Source organism: Astatotilapia calliptera, chromosome 16, assembly GCF_900246225.1.
Source record: "Astatotilapia calliptera chromosome 16, fAstCal1.2, whole genome shotgun sequence".
NCBI lineage: Eukaryota > Metazoa > Chordata > Actinopteri > Cichliformes > Cichlidae > Astatotilapia > Astatotilapia calliptera.
The window spans coordinates 19,779,532-19,797,836 of NC_039317.1; the positions used below are offsets into that span (position 1 = coordinate 19,779,532).

General features: G+C 36.9%; 3 protein-coding genes across 4 annotated transcripts in view; 1 reads left to right on the plus strand and 2 right to left on the minus strand.

Moving 5' to 3' along the window:
• The window catches only part of ubr3 (ubiquitin protein ligase E3 component n-recognin 3), a 35,553-nt gene extending 30,589 nt beyond the window's left edge, over nt 1–4,964 (minus strand). For both annotated transcript variants that reach the window (XM_026144153.1, XM_026144151.1), the window contains exons 1-7: nt 4,460–4,964; nt 2,890–3,029; nt 2,454–2,606; nt 2,116–2,271; nt 1,722–1,762; nt 1,424–1,490; nt 1,210–1,340 (exon numbers count right to left, since the gene is read on the minus strand). In XM_026144153.1, the coding sequence (XP_025999938.1) occupies nt 1,210–1,340; nt 1,424–1,490; nt 1,722–1,762; nt 2,116–2,271; nt 2,454–2,606; nt 2,890–3,029; nt 4,460–4,893 (1,122 nt within the window). In that variant the 5' untranslated portion in view covers nt 4,894–4,964. The remainder of the gene's footprint in view (nt 1–1,209; nt 1,341–1,423; nt 1,491–1,721; nt 1,763–2,115; nt 2,272–2,453; nt 2,607–2,889; nt 3,030–4,459) is intronic.
• Nucleotides 4,965–6,319: 1,355 nt separating this feature from the next.
• mettl5 (methyltransferase 5, N6-adenosine) lies at nt 6,320–8,517 on the plus strand. The gene is made up of 7 exons (XM_026145089.1): nt 6,320–6,591; nt 6,677–6,791; nt 6,882–7,066; nt 7,605–7,687; nt 7,859–7,910; nt 7,992–8,041; nt 8,395–8,517. Exons 1-7 carry the CDS (start codon nt 6,492–6,494, stop codon nt 8,434–8,436), a joined length of 627 nt encoding a protein of 208 aa, XP_026000874.1. The 5' UTR covers nt 6,320–6,491; the 3' UTR covers nt 8,437–8,517.
• ssb (small RNA binding exonuclease protection factor La) lies at nt 8,103–17,391 on the minus strand. Its single transcript, XM_026145087.1, has 12 exons — nt 17,262–17,391; nt 15,155–15,221; nt 14,964–15,067; nt 13,176–13,350; nt 12,812–12,919; nt 12,606–12,709; nt 10,991–11,062; nt 10,857–10,899; nt 10,618–10,758; nt 9,921–10,107; nt 9,684–9,791; nt 8,103–8,614 (listed from the first exon to the last, which is right to left on the minus strand). Exons 2-12 carry the CDS (start codon nt 15,212–15,214, stop codon nt 8,535–8,537), a joined length of 1,182 nt encoding a protein of 393 aa, XP_026000872.1. The 5' UTR covers nt 15,215–15,221; nt 17,262–17,391; the 3' UTR covers nt 8,103–8,534.
• Nucleotides 17,392–18,305: the final 914 nt, after the last annotated feature.

Sequence of the window (18,305 nt, forward strand, 5' to 3'; positions counted from 1 at the left end):
CTTGCCTTCAAAAACTCATACATACTGAGCTTTTTTAAGCCCAGTTTGATATTGAAAAGGCATGATGAAAAGGCAATGCATGAATCCCAAAGCACAGAAGGTAAGATTCTTATATTAAACACAGGAAACATAATTTCAAATATGTGCATGTAATCCCAGCTCAAGCTTTAAACAACTGAAACATTCCAATTTCAGGCTGTGTATGGTGTAACTGGGACCAGATATCCACAATACGGTTATTTCAGGCTGTGACCACACTTCTCTGGTGTTCAAACCTTCTGTTTACGAAGGGCAACCAATCAGAAGAAAGCTGGCTTTAACGGAGGAGGAAGGAGGGGAGGAAGTTGCACCAAGGTCTAAGCTCAAAAAGGATTTTTTTTCCTGTAAATCATTTACTAGAGTAGTTTTGCAAGGACAAAAATACTGAGATGCAATAAGAATTTAATAAACCATCTATTTAAAAAAAAAAAAAAAAAAAAGTCTGAACTGTCTTGCGCGATTTCAACAATGCGTCAGTTGTTCCACATTCAGTTGCTGTAAACTCATAAAGAAACACCACTGTTGTAAACGTGTGGGTGCAGGTCCTTGGCTTAACAATACCACTTTGGTGTCATGCAGCAGGTTGTGGTTAATGCATTCGTCAGCAAGAAGATGATGACGATAATTCCCATCTCTAATTTGTTCTCAATGACATGCAAACAGCTTTCTGGTGCAGAACGAAGCCAAATGAAATGACACCCTTTGGAGGCCTTTGTGGACCACTTTTAGCCTGTGAGCTGTATAACTGCTCCTGGTCTGCACCATGTCATAGGAAGGAATCCTTTAACCTCCAAGGACCTGGCGTCCACATATGTGGACATCACATTTCAGGCCCTTGTAGACCAAAATACTTAATTTTTCTGAGAGCCTGATATCCACTTACAAGGACATTATACTGCTACTGTTCTATCGAAATTTTAAACGAATATCCTCATATGTGGCTCTTATTTTTCTAAGAAACAAAAATCAGGTTAAAAAAAAAAAAGAAGCTGGTAATTCTTTGTTTTTACATTCATCGGGTCCCAATATGCCCAAATATCAAAGAGAAATTAAAAATGCATGCCGTGGAAGAGTTTGGGTCTTAGGAGGTTAAAATTAAGATCAGACAGGCATCTGAAAGGTGGTATGCGGCATTAATTTTTGCACATGAAAAATTGGAAAAGAAAATACCTTGTAATCTTGATCTGGCAACATGTTTAATAAGAAGGTGACCATCTTCTGAGGAAACTCGTATTTTATTGTCCAAAACAGCAACTCTTCCAGGAAGCATTTATGCTTCAGAGATTCAATAATACAAGGGTCTGAGGACAATAAAGAGACATAATGAATACACAGTTCAGCTCAGTTCAGACATTATAGTGTGAATGCCTTTCTTTTCATGCACCTTTGGTACTGCTACTCAGCTTAACCCTCTTCCTCTGACCAACAGACTGTCCTCCATCTTGATCCTCCTTGGAAGAAAACACAAAACAACATAAATTTCAAGAAGTCTGCAAATTTTCATTAAGGCATCAACTGAGCATTTTTTGACTGAGCATAAATTAGAAACAACATTAATGTTGCACAGGTCAGTGATATGGCTTTACCAGTTTTATAAAAAGAGGAATTAAAAAAACGTATTACTTAAAATAACACACATTCATTATCAGGTCAGTGTCATTTTAAGCATTAGTTTAACATACCTCTTTACATTGCTCGTCTGGACTCCCTGGTCCGCTGTTTCCTAACAAAACAAATGGACTAATTACTATTTAGCAACAGTTAGAACATATGTCACCTGTTATTATAGCACCAACAAACTTATTTATGAAATGTTTGGTCTCTTATTCACTGTACGTGCATTTATTTATACATTTTTAAAAAGTACTGCATGTGTAATGTATATAAAACTTGGTAGAAAAAGAATCTAATATACGTTTATAGGAATGTGGACTCGTTTACAATACTAAAATGTATTCAAATAAAAATAATAATTAATAACAAATGGAGAGTATTATGATTTTTTTCTTTTTATCTTAAAGATGTGAAGCAGATGGATGATTATTGAAAGAAAAAAAAAAAAACATGTCATCTTACCTAACAGGACCATCGCGCCTGCACCTCCTTCAGCCCCAACACCAACATCAGCAGCAGCACTCTGGCCTTTTTCCTCCACTGATACCAGACCTGAATTCTTCAGTGCTGACAAATACTTGTCATAGTTCTTCTTAGCATACAAATTCTCCTCTTGGCCTGCAACAGTTAAGCAGTGAGCAAGAAAACCTTCTAATTTCTTTTTTTTTTTTTGGTTCACATATATCAAGTAAAATATTTTTCACAATTAGTACATTGCTGACCTAAAATTACAAAAAAAAAAAAAAAAATCAGTGGTAATGCTCTGTTAATTGAGCCCAAACCCTAAGCTGGATATTTACCCATGCTCAGCTCCTTGAATGCCTGCTGATTGGTCAAGATTTTTGTCAGCACAGTCCTCATTGCTCCTCCCATCTTTGTAAGCTCCTCAAGGAAGGAGATCTGAGGCTCCAGCTGTTGCAGGACTTTCTGTAGATCTCTCTCAGTTGAGGTGTCTGGTAAAATAAGATAAGAGATGCGAGACCCGTGAGACCCAGCACTCAGTGAAAGTAACTCTACGTGTAAATAGTTGTATAACACTTGTATAAGGCTTGCACAGCAGCTCATGTTTTCCATCTTATATAATATCATATCAGATGTAAACCACTGAAGTTAAAGCGAATGAAAGTGTCTGGTGTTGTACCTTTAATTGGTGACAACCACACATTAAAGTTACAGGTTCAGTTTACGTTGGTTAATAAGTATTGTACTTCATGTGTCTGTTATGACTGTTTTCACCTGGTTCAACATATCCATCTCTCAGATACTGTATGATACACAGGATAAAGCGGGGAAGAACCATCTCAGACATCAAGAGCAGGTCTCTGGGAATTAAGGGGATATTTTCCCCAGTTCTCAACCGATGCCTTCGACAAAACCTGTCAGGGGAAAGGAAATGTTTTTTTAAAACAGTGTCACACAGAAAGGTACATTTGACCGCTCCTGCTGTTCCTTCATGTGCACTAAAAGAAGATAAAGTTGGTCAAGAAACTGTTAGCATGTTTTAATTATCAGGTAGAAATTGAGTACAATTTGCATTCAGCTTCTGAAACAGCCCAGAGGTCTGAGCAGAAGAGTTTTCCTTTTGGTTTATTTCATGAATATATTGTTGTGATATTTACTGGATTGGGCTTTGGGTAATAATGGTTGATTGAAGTGGGAACTAAAGGGTTATTCACAGCAGCCCACACACTACCACACCTCTTTCTCATACATCATTAAATATCCATACACAAATTTTATGAGCTAATGAATCAGTATGACACAAAAACATAGTCTAACATATGAATAATTTGTTATTGAAGATCATAAGACTGTAATATTTTAAAAAAAAAAAAGATCATCTGTTCATAACACTTAGAATTATATATCTACATTCATATAATCTGTTTATAGAGATTTCATAATCTGTAAATAACGCATGTAAAGTGCATTACTGCTCAATTCCACATATTTACAACCCTGATATATACATCACATATTTATAAAGATGTAGTCCAATCTTACTCTTTACATCATCCAAAATGACATACGTTTCTATATAATTTATGCACAAGTATGTATATGTTCACATATGTATTAGTATGTGTGTGTGTGTGTGTGTGTGTGTGTGTGTGTGTGTGTGTGTGTGTGTGTGTGTGTGTGTGTGTGTGTGTGTCAGTATAAGTACACTTTATGCACCATTTGAGGGACAATAACTATAATTTCGTTATGCTTACTTAATAGCAGTAAAGACTCTTGCATGCTGAATCTCTATATAGGTTTTTACTCAGTTACCCAGTATTTTGCTGTCCACGTAACAAACTAAATTATCATCTCATGATAATCAGGCCAACTCTGGAAGCAGGCTAATAGTTTACTACATTATTTTATCTAAACCGCGAGTGGAAATTAAGTTTTATGATTAGGAGGAAACTGTAATCAAGAACAGAGATATGATGTTGAGTCAGAGAGTAACAGAGACAGTCGCTGTTTAAACATTAAGATAAAATGATGACACTTACTTAACGATCATTCAGACTTTGACAGCAGAAAGGAGACCACACCATATCTAAAGAGCCACAGACAGAGGTACACGGAAACCTGTAGCTACACCTCCCAGTATGATCGTTGGAGTTTAGCTAGCCTAGGTAACCCTTAGCCCGTGGGTTGTATTTATAAATGACAGGAGTATCGCTAGATTGAAAAATGTTGTTCCCCTGCAACAGCATCTCATAAATTTATATGGAAACTGTCATTGACAACACACATGAGAAAATGTCACTGGCTGCGCCGGTTAGCATAGCCGGGTTAGCTAGCTCGGACTTACCCACTCTCTCGCATGACATTACTGTCTCCACAGTCACAGGCCCCACCAGCCTGGCTCCGGAACATGTTGAAATCATGGCCCGTGTGGTCTCCGTTATTGAAGCACTCAGCACACAACGACATGCACGGAGAGATGCCACAGGTCCGGCATCGATATGCCACGAAATTAGCCGTCCAAACCAAGCCGCACAGAGTCGCGTTGTCATAGGAGCGCACCGTTTTGCAGAACTCATCGAAACCTTCGCCTCCTGCAATCAGACATTTACACCAGTCAAGAGCTTCTCCGTCCGCCGCTGGTTTTTCGGGATTCAGTACAGCGTCAAGAAGCTCCTGTAGTTGCCGGACTCCGGAGCTATTGTCAGTCCGGTTTAAGTCTGCCTTCAAGTGGGCGGCAGTGGCTTTCTTGTCCCGGCGTAGCAGCGACGCCGCCATCATGCACTCTGGCTTGTTGTCCACAAATTTATTTTTGTTGTCTTGTTTCCATGTTCTCGGGTTTTCTCGCGATACGGCTGATTACGTCGTTGTTGGCTAGAGAATTTCCTGAAGTAATTTCCGCTCGTTGTACTTCATGTACTGGAAATAAATCTACACAGTATTTGACCTACTTAAACCTAGTATTGGAATTTAGGGATTTATTTTCTTTTCGTTAATTTTTTGTGGGGGTTGAGTTTTTGAATCTTTATCAGCATTATTTTTATTTTTTGTAGACACATCTAATAGGAGAGGGGAAAAACAAAAAGAAAAATCGCAAGAACTAACAAAAATCTAAGTGTGTAAAAAATATCTATCACATAAATTAGCTTTAAGCAATAAGACGTAAGGTACATATAATATAATATAATATAATATAATATAATATAATATAATATAATATAATATAATATAATATAATATAATATAATGTTATGTTATGTTAATATATGTTCAATTTTGATACGACATGAGAAGGTAAGGAGTGGTAGAAAACTTTGCAAGGGTGGTGCAGGACATGTATGATGACAGTGAGATGGTGAGAACTGCCCCTGCTTGTTTCCAGTGGTCGGGACTCTTCATGGACCATGACGTTTGCAGAATACATCGTGATCTATAGTGAGAGTATTGAGCAGGTGGAAGAGAGGGTGGAGAGGTGGAGGCCTGCTCTAGAGAGAAGATGAATAAAAGAAGTAGAAGCAAGACAGAACACATGTGTGAATGAGAGGGACATAGGTGTAAGAATGAAGCTCCAAGGACTGGAGGTACTGAAGACAGAAGGGTTTAAATACTTAGGGTCAACCATCCAAAACAATGGACAGTGCACAAGAGAAGTGAAGGAGAGCGAGCTAGAGTTGTCAGAGCTGAGGTTTTCACTGTGACCGGAATAGCAAAATAGAGAGATGGTTTGGACATGTGTAGAGAAGGGATAATGGATAAAAGATGAAGACCACAGAGAGGATTCAAAGAGTGGATTCATGTAGTAAAGGAGAACATTCAGATGGTTGGGGTGACAGAACAGGATACTGGAGGTAGAAGGAGATAGAGGCAGATTATCTTTTGTGTAATCAAAAGAAGATACTACTACTACTACTAATAATAATAATAATAAAATACTACATGTGCAGATAACAAAAAGCACATAGAGTAACTGTCCGCACAGAGCAATCTGCGTGTCTATGTAGCAAAAAATATGTATTTTTTTTTTTTTTAAAACATTGTAAATTTTTGATAACAAAGGGAAATGACAGATTATTATAAAAGTGTGGATATTAAACTAAAAGTTTTTTTTTTTTTGTAAAACGGTTTAACAATATTGTCATCATTAATTTAATCACTAATATTATTATTAGTGTCATAAACACCATTCGCGGGTAGGAACATGTGCGCTACCACGGTTTATCGTCGGATTGTTTTGGTTGACGTGCACAGCTGCTTACCCCGTGGAACTTCTTAGCTTCAGTAGAAATCATGGCTCAAATTATCCTCTCAATGTGATTTAAACTAAAGAAGGAAATTTAAATTAACCCACTGTTGCACGCAAAGTTGGGACATTATAAGCGATGAAACTGAAGGAATTAGAAAGCTGTCTGCAGCAGGTGGACACATTTGAAGAGCCAAAAATCCTTCTTGAGCAGTATCCAACCAGTGCTCATATTGCAGGTATGACGGTAACAGTGACGATCAGTTGAGCGTGTAACAGCACATATTTTGTATTCATTATTATCCCCCCCCCCCCCCCCCCCAGCATGTATGCTCTACACAATCCAGAGTACATTTGATGACATTGAGGGTAAACTCGTAGCAGACCTGGGATGTGGCTGCGGAGTCCTCAGCATCGGAGCTGCGATGCTTGACGCAGGGTGAGAGCATTGTTTATAAGTTTAACATAGCCGTGGCTTACTGTAGTCTATTCTCTGCGCTGTATCTATCTTTTTTCCTTCTTTCTGCAGTTTGTGCGTCGGCTTCGATATTGACGATGACGCTCTGGACATATTCAGAAGAAACGCAGAGGAGTTTGAGATTTCTAACGTGGATTTGATCCAGTGTGACATGTGTCGTCTGGAGCCAGAGGCGTACGCCGAAAAGTTTGACACTGTCATAATGAATCCACCATTTGGGACAAAACACAACCAAGGTGAGCGCATGCCTTAAATATGAGCGGTTTCTTTCTTTACTAATTTTGAAAATCCTCTTATAACTGAAGCACTAGAGACTTAAGCCCCCCAGCCTAACAAAATGCAAAATAACTCAAAGAAATAATACATTTAAGTTTATTCCGTGTTTATGTTATGGTAGTAAGGATTAGCGGCAACTTGTCGTTTGCACAGTTCTTTACTGTTGCAATTATATGTGCACACTACTCTCTTCACTTCATGTGTCCAGCTGTGGAGCGCTGACTGTTTAAAACCTCACTACTGTGTGTGTGTCCACAAGTAGCTGATCAGTCCATGAAGTTTAGAATGAACCAACTAGCCCGCAAACATGCTTCTTTATTTCTTTTAAACCATTTTGTGCCACAGACAGGCAGTGACGACAGTTTTGTCCACCTGAGCGTCCACTCACCAGCTGCCTAATTTGTCACATCTTTTCGGGCAGGCTGTGCATTTGTAGTCACAGGAGCATCCCTTTAACCCTTCATACAGCCCGTTACTTATTGTTCTGTTTTGTTTAAGGTATGGACATGAAGTTCCTCCGAGCTGCTTTAACCATGGCAAAGACAGCCGTTTACTCACTTCATAAAACGTCAACACGAGAAGTAAGTTCACCAGCCCCTGACAGTCTCTCAGGTCTCTGAAAGCTGATCTTTTACATCTTACTTAGCAGTTAATTTATCAATGTGACCATTAAATATGAAGCCAAAACTCACATCTCTATCTACAGTATGAATGTTGTGATGCCTGATCTGTTTTTTATGATCCCATTGCAGCACATACAAAAGAAGGCAAATGACTGGGGAGTAAAGATGGAAGTCATAGCAGGTAAGAAAAATAAGGCCAATCTTTTTTTTTTCTCTTCTATTATTAAAATATTCAAATATTCACTAAATACTTTTATTAAAGAACTGCGATATGACCTGCCAGCATCTTACAAGTTCCACAAAAAGAAATCGGTAAGATTACATCAGACAGTACATGTTCTCCAGCTAAATGTGACACAGGACAGATTTCCCCCATTTTTTGGTAAATGATTTATTTGCAGTCCACATATGCAAACAACAAATTAGCAAAGAAGATATTTTCAATCAGTCAATGTAGGAAAACTAACTCCACACACATTCTAGATGTCACACAGGTCTTGCAAAATAAACTAAAATCTCCTGGTGAAATTAAATTATAGTGAAAAAGTTTAAGGTGAATGCAAAACATCTTCAAAAGAGAAACATGGGTACACAAATAATATAAGAGGCACAGTATTCGGGGACATAAAAGGCTGCAAAATGATGCTTTGAACATATTTCTCCAGGTTGACATCCAGGTGGACTTCCTACGATTTTCCAAAACTTGAAGCTTTCACTGGAATGGACTCAAGTTGTCTCTGTATTTTCCATTTTCACTGTTTGTAATAAACGTTTTCATTAAAGAAAAACTGATTTTAAGTCATAACTAAGATCCATTTTCAGTTTTGATAACTTTTGCTGCAGGACCATAATCGGGATCTTCCCGTTCTCTCTTTATAGGTGCAGCTGTTAAAGGGAAAAAACACAAACAAAAAAGAAAATACAAATTAGATAAGAAATAATCTTAACACAGACTACAATATGTTCCCAAGACTACATTTTGAAGCAGAATATTGAAGTGCAATATTTTAGCAGAAGGCAATGGAGCTTTTGAAGGGCAGGTGTGATGTGACTGAGTTCTGGTGATGATGCAAGCAGCAGAAGTCTGTAACAATTGACGTTTATGAACAAGTTGAGAGAAAGACCAAAAAGAGCTACAGTAGGTGGGTCCTAACCGAGGTGTGACCAAGGATGGCAGTACAGTCAGGTAAAAAGAGATGGATGGAGGCGAGTGTGCTTGAAAAGAATGACACCCAGAGTCTGGACCAGAAGGAAAGGAGAAACTGTTACATTTAGACAGTGGATTTGGTGCCAATGAGGAGAACCTCTATTTTATCAATTTAATTAGAGAAAATTGCAAGGATTTGATTTTCTGGAGGTAAACACATAGGACAGTGGGTGGGATGACAGCAGTAGGTTTAGTAGACCGGTAGAGTTGAATGTCATCAACATAACAACGGAAACTGATATTAAGTTTATAGAAAATAAGGATCCTTGGCCCCCAACATTTGGCCAGTGGATCAGAGACGTGGTGAGCCACATTCATCTAGAGAAGATTAAGTTCACCATCAGAGGGTGTGCTGGAAAATTCTATGCTTCCTGGCAACCATTCATTATTTATGTTGAGAATATGTAAGCCTGCGAAATGGATTCATGATTATTTTATGTTGACTCTATATAGTGGCCCATTGTCTTACACATCTATAGTTTAGTGTATATCGTGAGTATATATCACTACTTTGTTTTCTGTTTTTCACGTGAGATCTGCTATCAAAGGGAGGGAAAGGGTGGCAGCAATGTTGTGCCTTCATCTGCATGAGTTTAACTGTTAGAAAAATGACAAATGGGAAACAGATGACAAATAAAAGAGGGCCCAGGATAGATCCCTGGGGGACTCCATTAGGAACTGAAAATGAATAGGATATTAAATTTTTGAGTTGAATGAACTAAAAGCGCTAAATGATTTTGAACTTACCCTCCTCATGGTGATCATCGCTTTCAAACTTCATCTTTTTTCCTTGGTACTGAGTTCTGCCTTGATCTCTGCCACCTCTTCCCCGTCGGCCTCTTCTTCCTCTTCCACCTTTTACGACAGACAAGACTACCTTACTAAATCATATAGATGACACTGTGGAACTGTATCTTTATTGACATTAACTGATTACATTCCAATGCAGTCAACAATGTTAAACAACATGGAAATGCATCTCACCTCTGCCTCTGCACCTGCTGAATGATCCTTGTTGAGCCTCTATTATCTTCTTCATCACATCCTTCTCCTCATCTCCTTCAAGCAGCTGCCATGTGACAGTGTTGTCGTTGATTTTCAGTTCCTCTCCGTGTTCTTTTTTGGCTTTATCTAACGCTTCCTGTGCTTTCCCGTCAAACAGAAGGGTGCCCTTATCAGGAGGAGAAAAAAATAAAATATTTAAACAAATAGTATTTCTTTGAAATGAAACAGCTCTACTCATTTTCAATCCTGAGTCATGCCACCATGTTGTGTTGTGGAAAAAAAGTCTGTAAACCTGACTTCAGTTTTCTGGTTTATCAGTCTCTTTATTGTCATGCAAACATTAGAAACCTGAGGAAGACATCACCCCCTTTCTCCAAGAGACAAAATCTCTCTGTACTGTCAATGAAAACTGCTTTCTGTCCTTGGAAATTTCCTATAATTACCACAGATGTGGATATTATCATTCATCACCCCACTAGTCTAAACAACCCCAGACATCTCGTCTCTCTTGCAAGGACACAATTTCACCAGATGTCCTCAACCCGCACAAATATAAAAACACAAACACACAAAACAAATGGTTACAATTAAAACATGTTGAATTGAATTACACAAGTAAATGATGTAAGTAGATAAGGTTATACCACATGTATGAAGAAACAGATGGAGAACATACCTCTTTGGCCCCTCTTGTGAAGTCAACCCACTTTATGTGTTCGATGCCAGAGAACAATTCATGGAAGTCTTCTCTTGAAACACCTTCAAGCTCTCCTGAAAACTTCAGTAAACGTCCTGACTGCTCATCCAAAAGCAGATCCTGCAAGTAAAATGAGAAAACATCATTACAAAGCCTATTTATTCTTTAAGTGGTGCGTTCATTAGCAGAATAAGCTCACAAACACTTGGAGAGCTTACCATTTCTTTTTTCTCTGCGTGTTTCTGCTGTTGTTCCTTTTCCCTGAATAAAAAAGACAGAAGTAGGAAGGTTATTTTTCACAAAGTGTAAAATCCAGTTTTATGATTAAAGATACTAAAGAATATGTACTCACTGTTTAACTTTTGCTTTTGTCTCTGCTTTAAACTGTTTTCTCTCTTCTACCTTCTTGGCATGGTAGGCTTCCCTGAAAAAAAAAAAAAAAAAAAAAAAAGAGCTGATCAATTACATTGTTTCACACAGAGAAATTCAAAGGTTTGCAAAACCCCAGTTAAAAAAAATGCATCTCATCCAGATATATGTATGTAGTTTAGTATAATTGTAAAACTTTGTTACAGCTGTTTTCTATCCTCTGTATCCCAGAAATACCACCTGTATTTTTCTTCTGGGATAGAGTAGTTTTGTATGATTCACCAAAAAAAAAAACCCTGTATAATCTTTGATTCTCTCGGCTTCTCTACTAATATCATTTAAATGCTGGTAAAAACTTTACAGGCTCCATGCCGGGAAACATTTACTTGTTAAAACCGACATGATCGAACGAAAAGTAGGGGTGGGGGAAAAAATCGATACTGTGTAGTATCGTGATATTTTGTTTGCTAATAATGTATCGATACAGGGACAGCAGAAATCGATATTTTGTTACAAAAAAGGTTTTTGTGCTCAGAGCATGTTGATCCTTTTTCTGAGCAAGAATCCTGACATTCCTTCACTGTCCAAATGTGTTTAACTTTTTTTTGGCAGCAATAAACATGACAGTTTACTTATTTTAATTTAAGAACATGTTTTATTTTAATTAAGTTTAAAACTTTTTTATTTGATGTAAATTTATATTTTGTTTTAATTTACTTTCAAATTTTTCAGTTGCTGAAGGGGCTGCATAGTTTTCATAAATTGCTTAGTTCAGAATAGCTATAATTGTACCAGATGGTTGTATTCAGTTAAGTTGGACTAGACTGTAATACAAACCGTTCACTTTGTCAACAATAAAACTGACTGAAATGAGAGAAAGACTGAGTGCGAGACTTTGATATTAGACAAAATGAATATTGATAAAGTTTAACTTTATGTACAGAATCTGAATATTGCAAAATATTTAAAAAAAAAAAAAAAAAAAAAAAAAAAAAATCGCAATAATATCATATCGTGTGTTAAGTATTGTGATAATATCGTATCGTGGGATGTATGGTGATTCCCACCTCTATCATCCAGATATATGTATGTAGTTTAGTATAATTGTAAAACTTTGTTACAGCTGTTTTCTATTCTCTGTATCCCAGAAATACCACCTGTATTTTTCTTCTGGGATATAGTAGTTTTGTATGATTCACCAAAAAAAAAAAAAAAACCCTGTGTAATCTCTGATTCTCTCGGCTTCTCTACTAATATCATTTAAATGCTGGTAAAAACTTTACAGGCTCCATGCCGGGAAGTGCACAGCAAGCTGAAACATCATCAGCAGATGTGCTGTCACATTATTCACAAGGTCAAGTACGATGGGCCTGTAAGTCTATATTGGCCCAACACACAAAACAGTTCAGTTTCTTTGTTCAATTTAAAAGATTAAAAAAAAATAAAATAGAAGTTATGCAAGCTACTTCATCCGATTTAAAGGCATCAAAGTACATATATGACACATCTGCCACACCTCTTAAATCAGTGAATTCTTTATTAAATCACTGACACCATTGATAGCTGCTAGCTAGTGCCTAAAAAGCATCACAGCCTACCTTGATAACACAAGCATCTCGTTGTCTTTGAATGATTTTATATCCGTGCGTTCTAGGAACTGCTTGGCTGACTCTTCAGTGTCAAAACAGATAAACACAGATCCCTGAAAAAACAGAAATACAAAAATTATATAAGGGAAGGTCTCCTAAAATTGAAAAAAAATATTTTTTTAAATTATATACATCTCAAGTTCTGTTTCCCGTACCTTGAACTGCCTTTGCAGGTTTCTCCTCATCTGAATGTTTACTACCGAGCCTTTGCCATTCAGCCACTCCTGAATCTCATCCAGGGATGTTTCAAGAGGGAAACCTTTCTAGATGAGGAAAAAACAAAATGTAGGGAAAACAGTAGGAATACAATCAAGGTGGAGAATAATTGTGATTTTGTCTACACAATTTATAAGAGTGTGGGTAGGCTAAAGATGTATTGCACTGTTGCATTACGCTGCATTAGTTTGAAAAAAATAAAAGTTGTCTGAATGCCACTGTGAGCACAAACAAATATTTACGCATTCTCAAAGCATTTGCATACAGTTAAAAAAAAAAACTAAAAAAAACTAAAAAACTTGCCATGTATACAGATTTGTGTTTAAGTGCATCCTTGTATTCATCGTCCTGTTCGGGTAAGGGCTTGCTGGGAGACCTCCTGATCTTTGTCTTGTCTTCACTGATTTCCAAGAGACCAGTCTTTGACTTCTCCAGAGCTGCAATGAGGACGCTGCTGTCTGTGGTTAAAGACTTCAACCTATGAAAAGAATGCAAATCTTTCAACAAACACTCAGCTACAGGCGGCTGTAGGGCTGTGTGTTAACACTAATGATGCATGCATTCATCTGCATTATAAGGGAGAAGACCCTGCAGTTTATCTAATTGTCCCTCTTTGAATTCTCTCAGCCTGGTCATGTTATGTATGTGAGTGGGGTGGGCACTCCCATTTCAAGTAATAAAGCTCAATTAGAATGTAATTTGCTGACTCACACACTACATTACATTCTAAATATACACTTTAATAAAGGGATTACAGGAATGGATTCCTCCTGCTGTGTTAATTTGCCCTTGCTGTGGCCACTTGTGACCTGACTGCTAACAAGTGAACCTGAGGCACAGCATGAGAGCATGCTCTCATCTCATCCTGCCCATCATGAATCATAGAAAGGGTCCAAACACACCGATTAGTCATCACTATCCTCCTTTTCTTGCCCAGCACACCCACCCCAAACAGCTATACTCAAAAGCCTACCCTTGTCCTTGTGGACTGAAGGTTGTTACTGCAGCTTCAGTATGTCATGTTGTGCTAGTATTTTTACACTAAGTGGAATAGAACTGCAGTCCATAAAAGGCTGTTTTTCACAACAATAAATATAATAAATAATATACTGGTATTAAGCTAGTTAATTGCCAATTACTGTCAGCCCTCAATCACACCTCCTTTAGTCATTACAGGTGTGGTGAAGAGAAAAAAGCCACTTCAACAATGCAGTAACCACAATGTGAACACACATTGAAACTAACATTCACTACAGCCACAGGCACTGTCTCCTCCTATTAGCTGCACTCGCATGCTGCATTTAAAGATCCTCACACACATATATACACCAACATCCAAAATATCCAAAACTACAACCTCTAGAGGATGACAAAACGTGGGACTTGATAGGACACACTAGCAGAAATTGTCAGAGCATTTTACATCATGTGTCAGCTTTCATTTATTAATTTTCTGTGGCTAATTTCTGTGCTTTAGCAGGCTTTATGGCCAGTTTTCTGTGCTCATATTTCAACAGATAAAGCAGTGTTAGAACTGCACTGCACAGAAGGTAAGCACAGTGTTTAATGCCGAGTTGTGATAAGCATAGTATTTAGTTAATCTGTAATAAAAAGTGTCTAATATAAGCAACCAACAAATATACCCCACAGGTATATACAATTTCACAGTGAAAGAATTTTAATTAACAAATTTACAAAGTAGATTTTAGTGCAGCGTCTCGTAATGTCAAACAACACCTTAAAAAGTGCATCTAAAATTCAGTCCTAAGTTTAGTTAGAGACCTCAGATGATGACATTTATAAATACACAATGCAATCAGCTAAAAATCTTAAGTTAAAGAGACTTCTCATCAATCAGTAAACACAAGTAAGTACATCAGTAGTACTGAATAGTAATCTAAAGATGAACAAATTGAAGATAGCGCCTGGACTTTTAAACCCCACTTATATACTTCAGAGTAGAGTTCCCCCCCTTAAAATCTCAATAAACAAAAAGCATAGGTAAATAAATGAAAGCCAAAAATAGAGACTAAAATAAAATAAATACAGTAATTATTTGACACGGAAAGCATTAAAGAGAAATAAACAAACCTGTTGAATTTAAGCATCGTCTCCAAAGTCACCCAGCCATCATCGACCTGCAGCTGCTCTTTGAGAAACCGGTCTCTTGGAAGATTGTGATCGCCAAAGTAGTACTGAGTAGGAATCATTTACAGCCAAATCAGGACCAGTTTTACCTGGTAAATACCAAATTATGAGTTTAAACTTTAAATTGGAAATACCTCGATCTGTCGCACCACTTTCCCCTCCAGTGGAGACATCTCTTCTTGACTTTCTGCCATTTTGGTTCTGCATAGAAAAAAACAAAACAAAAAGAAAGGTGTCCTACTGAGTTAGAGATTTCTCTGATGTTTACAACAAACATTTAAATAAAAATATCTTACAAGAAGAGATTTTATCCATGTTACATATGAAACAAAAAAATCGAAATGTTTTTTTCGGGGAGCTTTTTTGTATTAACTGTAAATTTGTAAAAAAAAAATTTTTTTTTTATAGCCCTGCGACAGACTGGCGACCTGTCCAGGGTGTACCCTGCCTCTCGCCCTATGACAGCTGGGATAGGCTCCAGCACCCCCCGCAACCCTGAAAAGGATAAGCGGAAGCGAATGGATGGATGGATGGATGTAAATTTTATATTAATGGCAGATTCCCAACATGTGGGTCGCAGCCCTCTGTTGGGATGTGAAGGTACTGCAGGTGACGTCATTCACAATATTTATCTATATTTAATAAAATTTCAATTCACTTATCTAAATTCTTGATTGTCATAAGTTTTAAAACAGACTGGACACACACACCCACACATAAGATCCTATAGGATAACTTACAATTTACGATGCACTCTTATTGGCCAAATATATTAAGATTTTGGTTTTACTAATACATTAAAGATTAAAAGGAATAAAATTTGGATTAAAAATGATTTTTCTGGAACAAATCCTAAAGAACTTTTAAATTGGGTTTTGTAATTTTGTTTATAATTGTTTATAATTTGCATGAATTACACATAAAACAAAGCTATGACACTTAAATATTTTCATTATTTTCCATTTCATTTGATTTTTGATGTACCTCTTAATTTGTTAGAAATGAATTTTTTTGAGAATCAAGTAAAAATATCTGAAGGTCAAAAACCATGAAAAACACTTGTATGACAACCTGTGAAATCAAAAATCTAAACAATCTAAAACATGGCAAAGATTAAATTTATACAACAGGTTGTTCTAACAAATATTAGACTTTAGTACTCAAAGAGTCAACTGTTTTAAACAGAAGGTATAAAATGACTAAAAACTGCCAGGCTTAGGCAGCCTGAACCATGTTAATGGGAAATCGGCTTTTTCACCCTTAGAATTATTATATGTTGATATTTTATGTTTGTAAACACAGAAAGTTCCATTCCCCTTTGCTATATTGAGGACAGCGCAGCTATGTGGCCATTTTCTAGGGATGTTGCTTGACATCAGCTTATCCGCAAACCAAATAATATTTACGAACCTCCCTAGCCGACATTGATCAATGTTGTGCTGGCTGAAAGTTCAAATACAGCACGAGGAAGAGTATAAAGAAATCGGAAAAAACAAACAACACAAAGCAAAAAAATAAATAAATAAAACCCAAAACTGAAAAACAACATACAAGCAAAACGAACTAGGGAAAAAATATGATTAGCTATTGGCCACGTTGTCATATTATTAAACGCTGGTATGAGGCCTTGCTGTTGTCTGAGTTTTTGTAAATTATCTGCAAGGCCATACAGGAACCATCTTTAAGACTTGATTATAATAACCAAAGTAATAACTTAATGCAGTTACACAGTTATATGCACTATTAAATATCATTTAGTTGCTATATATTTACATTTAGATACACACCTTCAGATAGATGCCCAGTTTTAAATCTTACAAAAGGGAACCTAAACCTAAAATTGTGAGTTGTAGCACATCGCAGGACTAAACCGACGTGTTTCAGTCACCATAATTAACTACGGGCTCATCTAGCTCCACGGCTAACTTGTTAGCTTAGCTCTTTCAGTACACGGGCCACGCTTGGCATCAACACAACAAAAGCAGCTTCTCATTTGTCTATCCACGCTATCGGTACATGTTTTACTAAATTACGTGATTTGTTAGTGCGTGAATTACTTTTTTTTTGTAGGTAAATTAAAGTAGTCACCGCTACTCTGCTAACACTATTCTAGCTGCAGCACGCTGTTTAAACCTGCTGGAAGAAAATCCACTCTGTTCTTTAGTAACGTTATAAAACACTCCCTGGGTAACATAAAAAGCCTTAAAAATTGTTTTCACAATCTTAAAAAGTTACACTTACATAATAAGTCGCAGCTAGAAGCAGTTTAAGCTGTTCAAACCAACAGTCCCCACTTCACTGCTCGCACGTTGTGGAACTGCGTGCTACGGAGCCCACCAAGGGCCAAAAAAGACTCATGTTCGCGCAAGCTCCTCTGTGCTTGATCCCTGCAGCAGAACAACAAGAAATTTGGTCTTTTTCATTATGTATACGTGCTAATGCTTTGGAATAATTTTCTCTAGTACATATTTGGGTAATCAGAAAATTAAAATTAAGAAACTTAATTTATCAGTGCACAATGTTTAAATTCAAACTTAGCCAGAGTGCACTTTAAAATCACAAGACATTACCTTCTTATTTAAAAGTTTAAGCAAACTGATCGATGTGCATTTGTTTTTCAAACACAGGAAGATTCCCAAGCCTGAAATAAAAATAACGTAAGACTACAAATGTATCCAAAAACTTCAGTATTCTTTTTACATGTTCCTATACCTGTTAAACATTCTTATGCTTTTCATATTCGCGCTTAAAAATAGAATTTTTGTTTGTTTTTTGTTTTTGCTAAGTCACGTATTTACGCGAACAGTGTGTTAAGTTTGATACCTGGATTATAAACTGCGATGATATATCACAACCACAAGATGCCGCTGTGATTCTAATCACGGCGTTTAGTTTTTATGTGTCATTTTAAAGTTTTTGTTTTTCGTATTTATTAGGTTGTTTTTTATTGATGTGTGTACCTTTTAAAAACAATTATAGTAGGACTTCAGTTGCACCGATTGTTGTAAGAAAGGTCAGACTTTTATCAAGGCTGACATTTCATTAGCTTAAAATAATTTTGCCTCTTTCCTGACTTTGTTTTGGGAGACATCTACATTGTATTTTTATTGTTGTATGTGTGACGTAAATATCACCCACCTAAGTTTGGGAAAAGACTGATGTTATTATTATCAGTATTTTTCTCTTTTGATATCAACTTTAAAAAAATGCAATGTAGCTCGTCTTCTTTTAATTATTTGAATTTAAGATAAGATAAACCTTTATTAGTCCCACACGTGGGAAGTT

Excerpts from the sequence above, each read along its gene's own strand:
- mettl5 (XM_026145089.1), top strand. The coding sequence starts at position 6,492 with ATGAAACTGAAGGAATTAGAAAGCTGTCTGCAGCAGGTGGACACATTT. Across the intron at positions 7,911-7,991 it reads AAAGATGGAAGTCATAGCAG|AACTGCGATATGACCTGCCA; the intron begins GTAAGAAAAATA and ends CTTTTATTAAAG. Across the intron at positions 8,042-8,394 it reads AGTTCCACAAAAAGAAATCG|GTTGACATCCAGGTGGACTT; the intron begins GTAAGATTACAT and ends ATATTTCTCCAG.
- ssb (XM_026145087.1), bottom strand. The coding sequence starts at position 15,214 with ATGGCAGAAAGTCAAGAAGAGATGTCTCCACTGGAGGGGAAAGTGGTG. Across the intron at positions 10,900-10,990 it reads ACAAAAGCAAAAGTTAAACA|GGAAAAGGAACAACAGCAGA; the intron begins GTGAGTACATAT and ends TTTTTTATTCAG. Across the intron at positions 8,615-9,683 it reads CGATGATCACCATGAGGAGG|CTGCACCTATAAAGAGAGAA; the intron begins GTAAGTTCAAAA and ends TCCCTTTAACAG.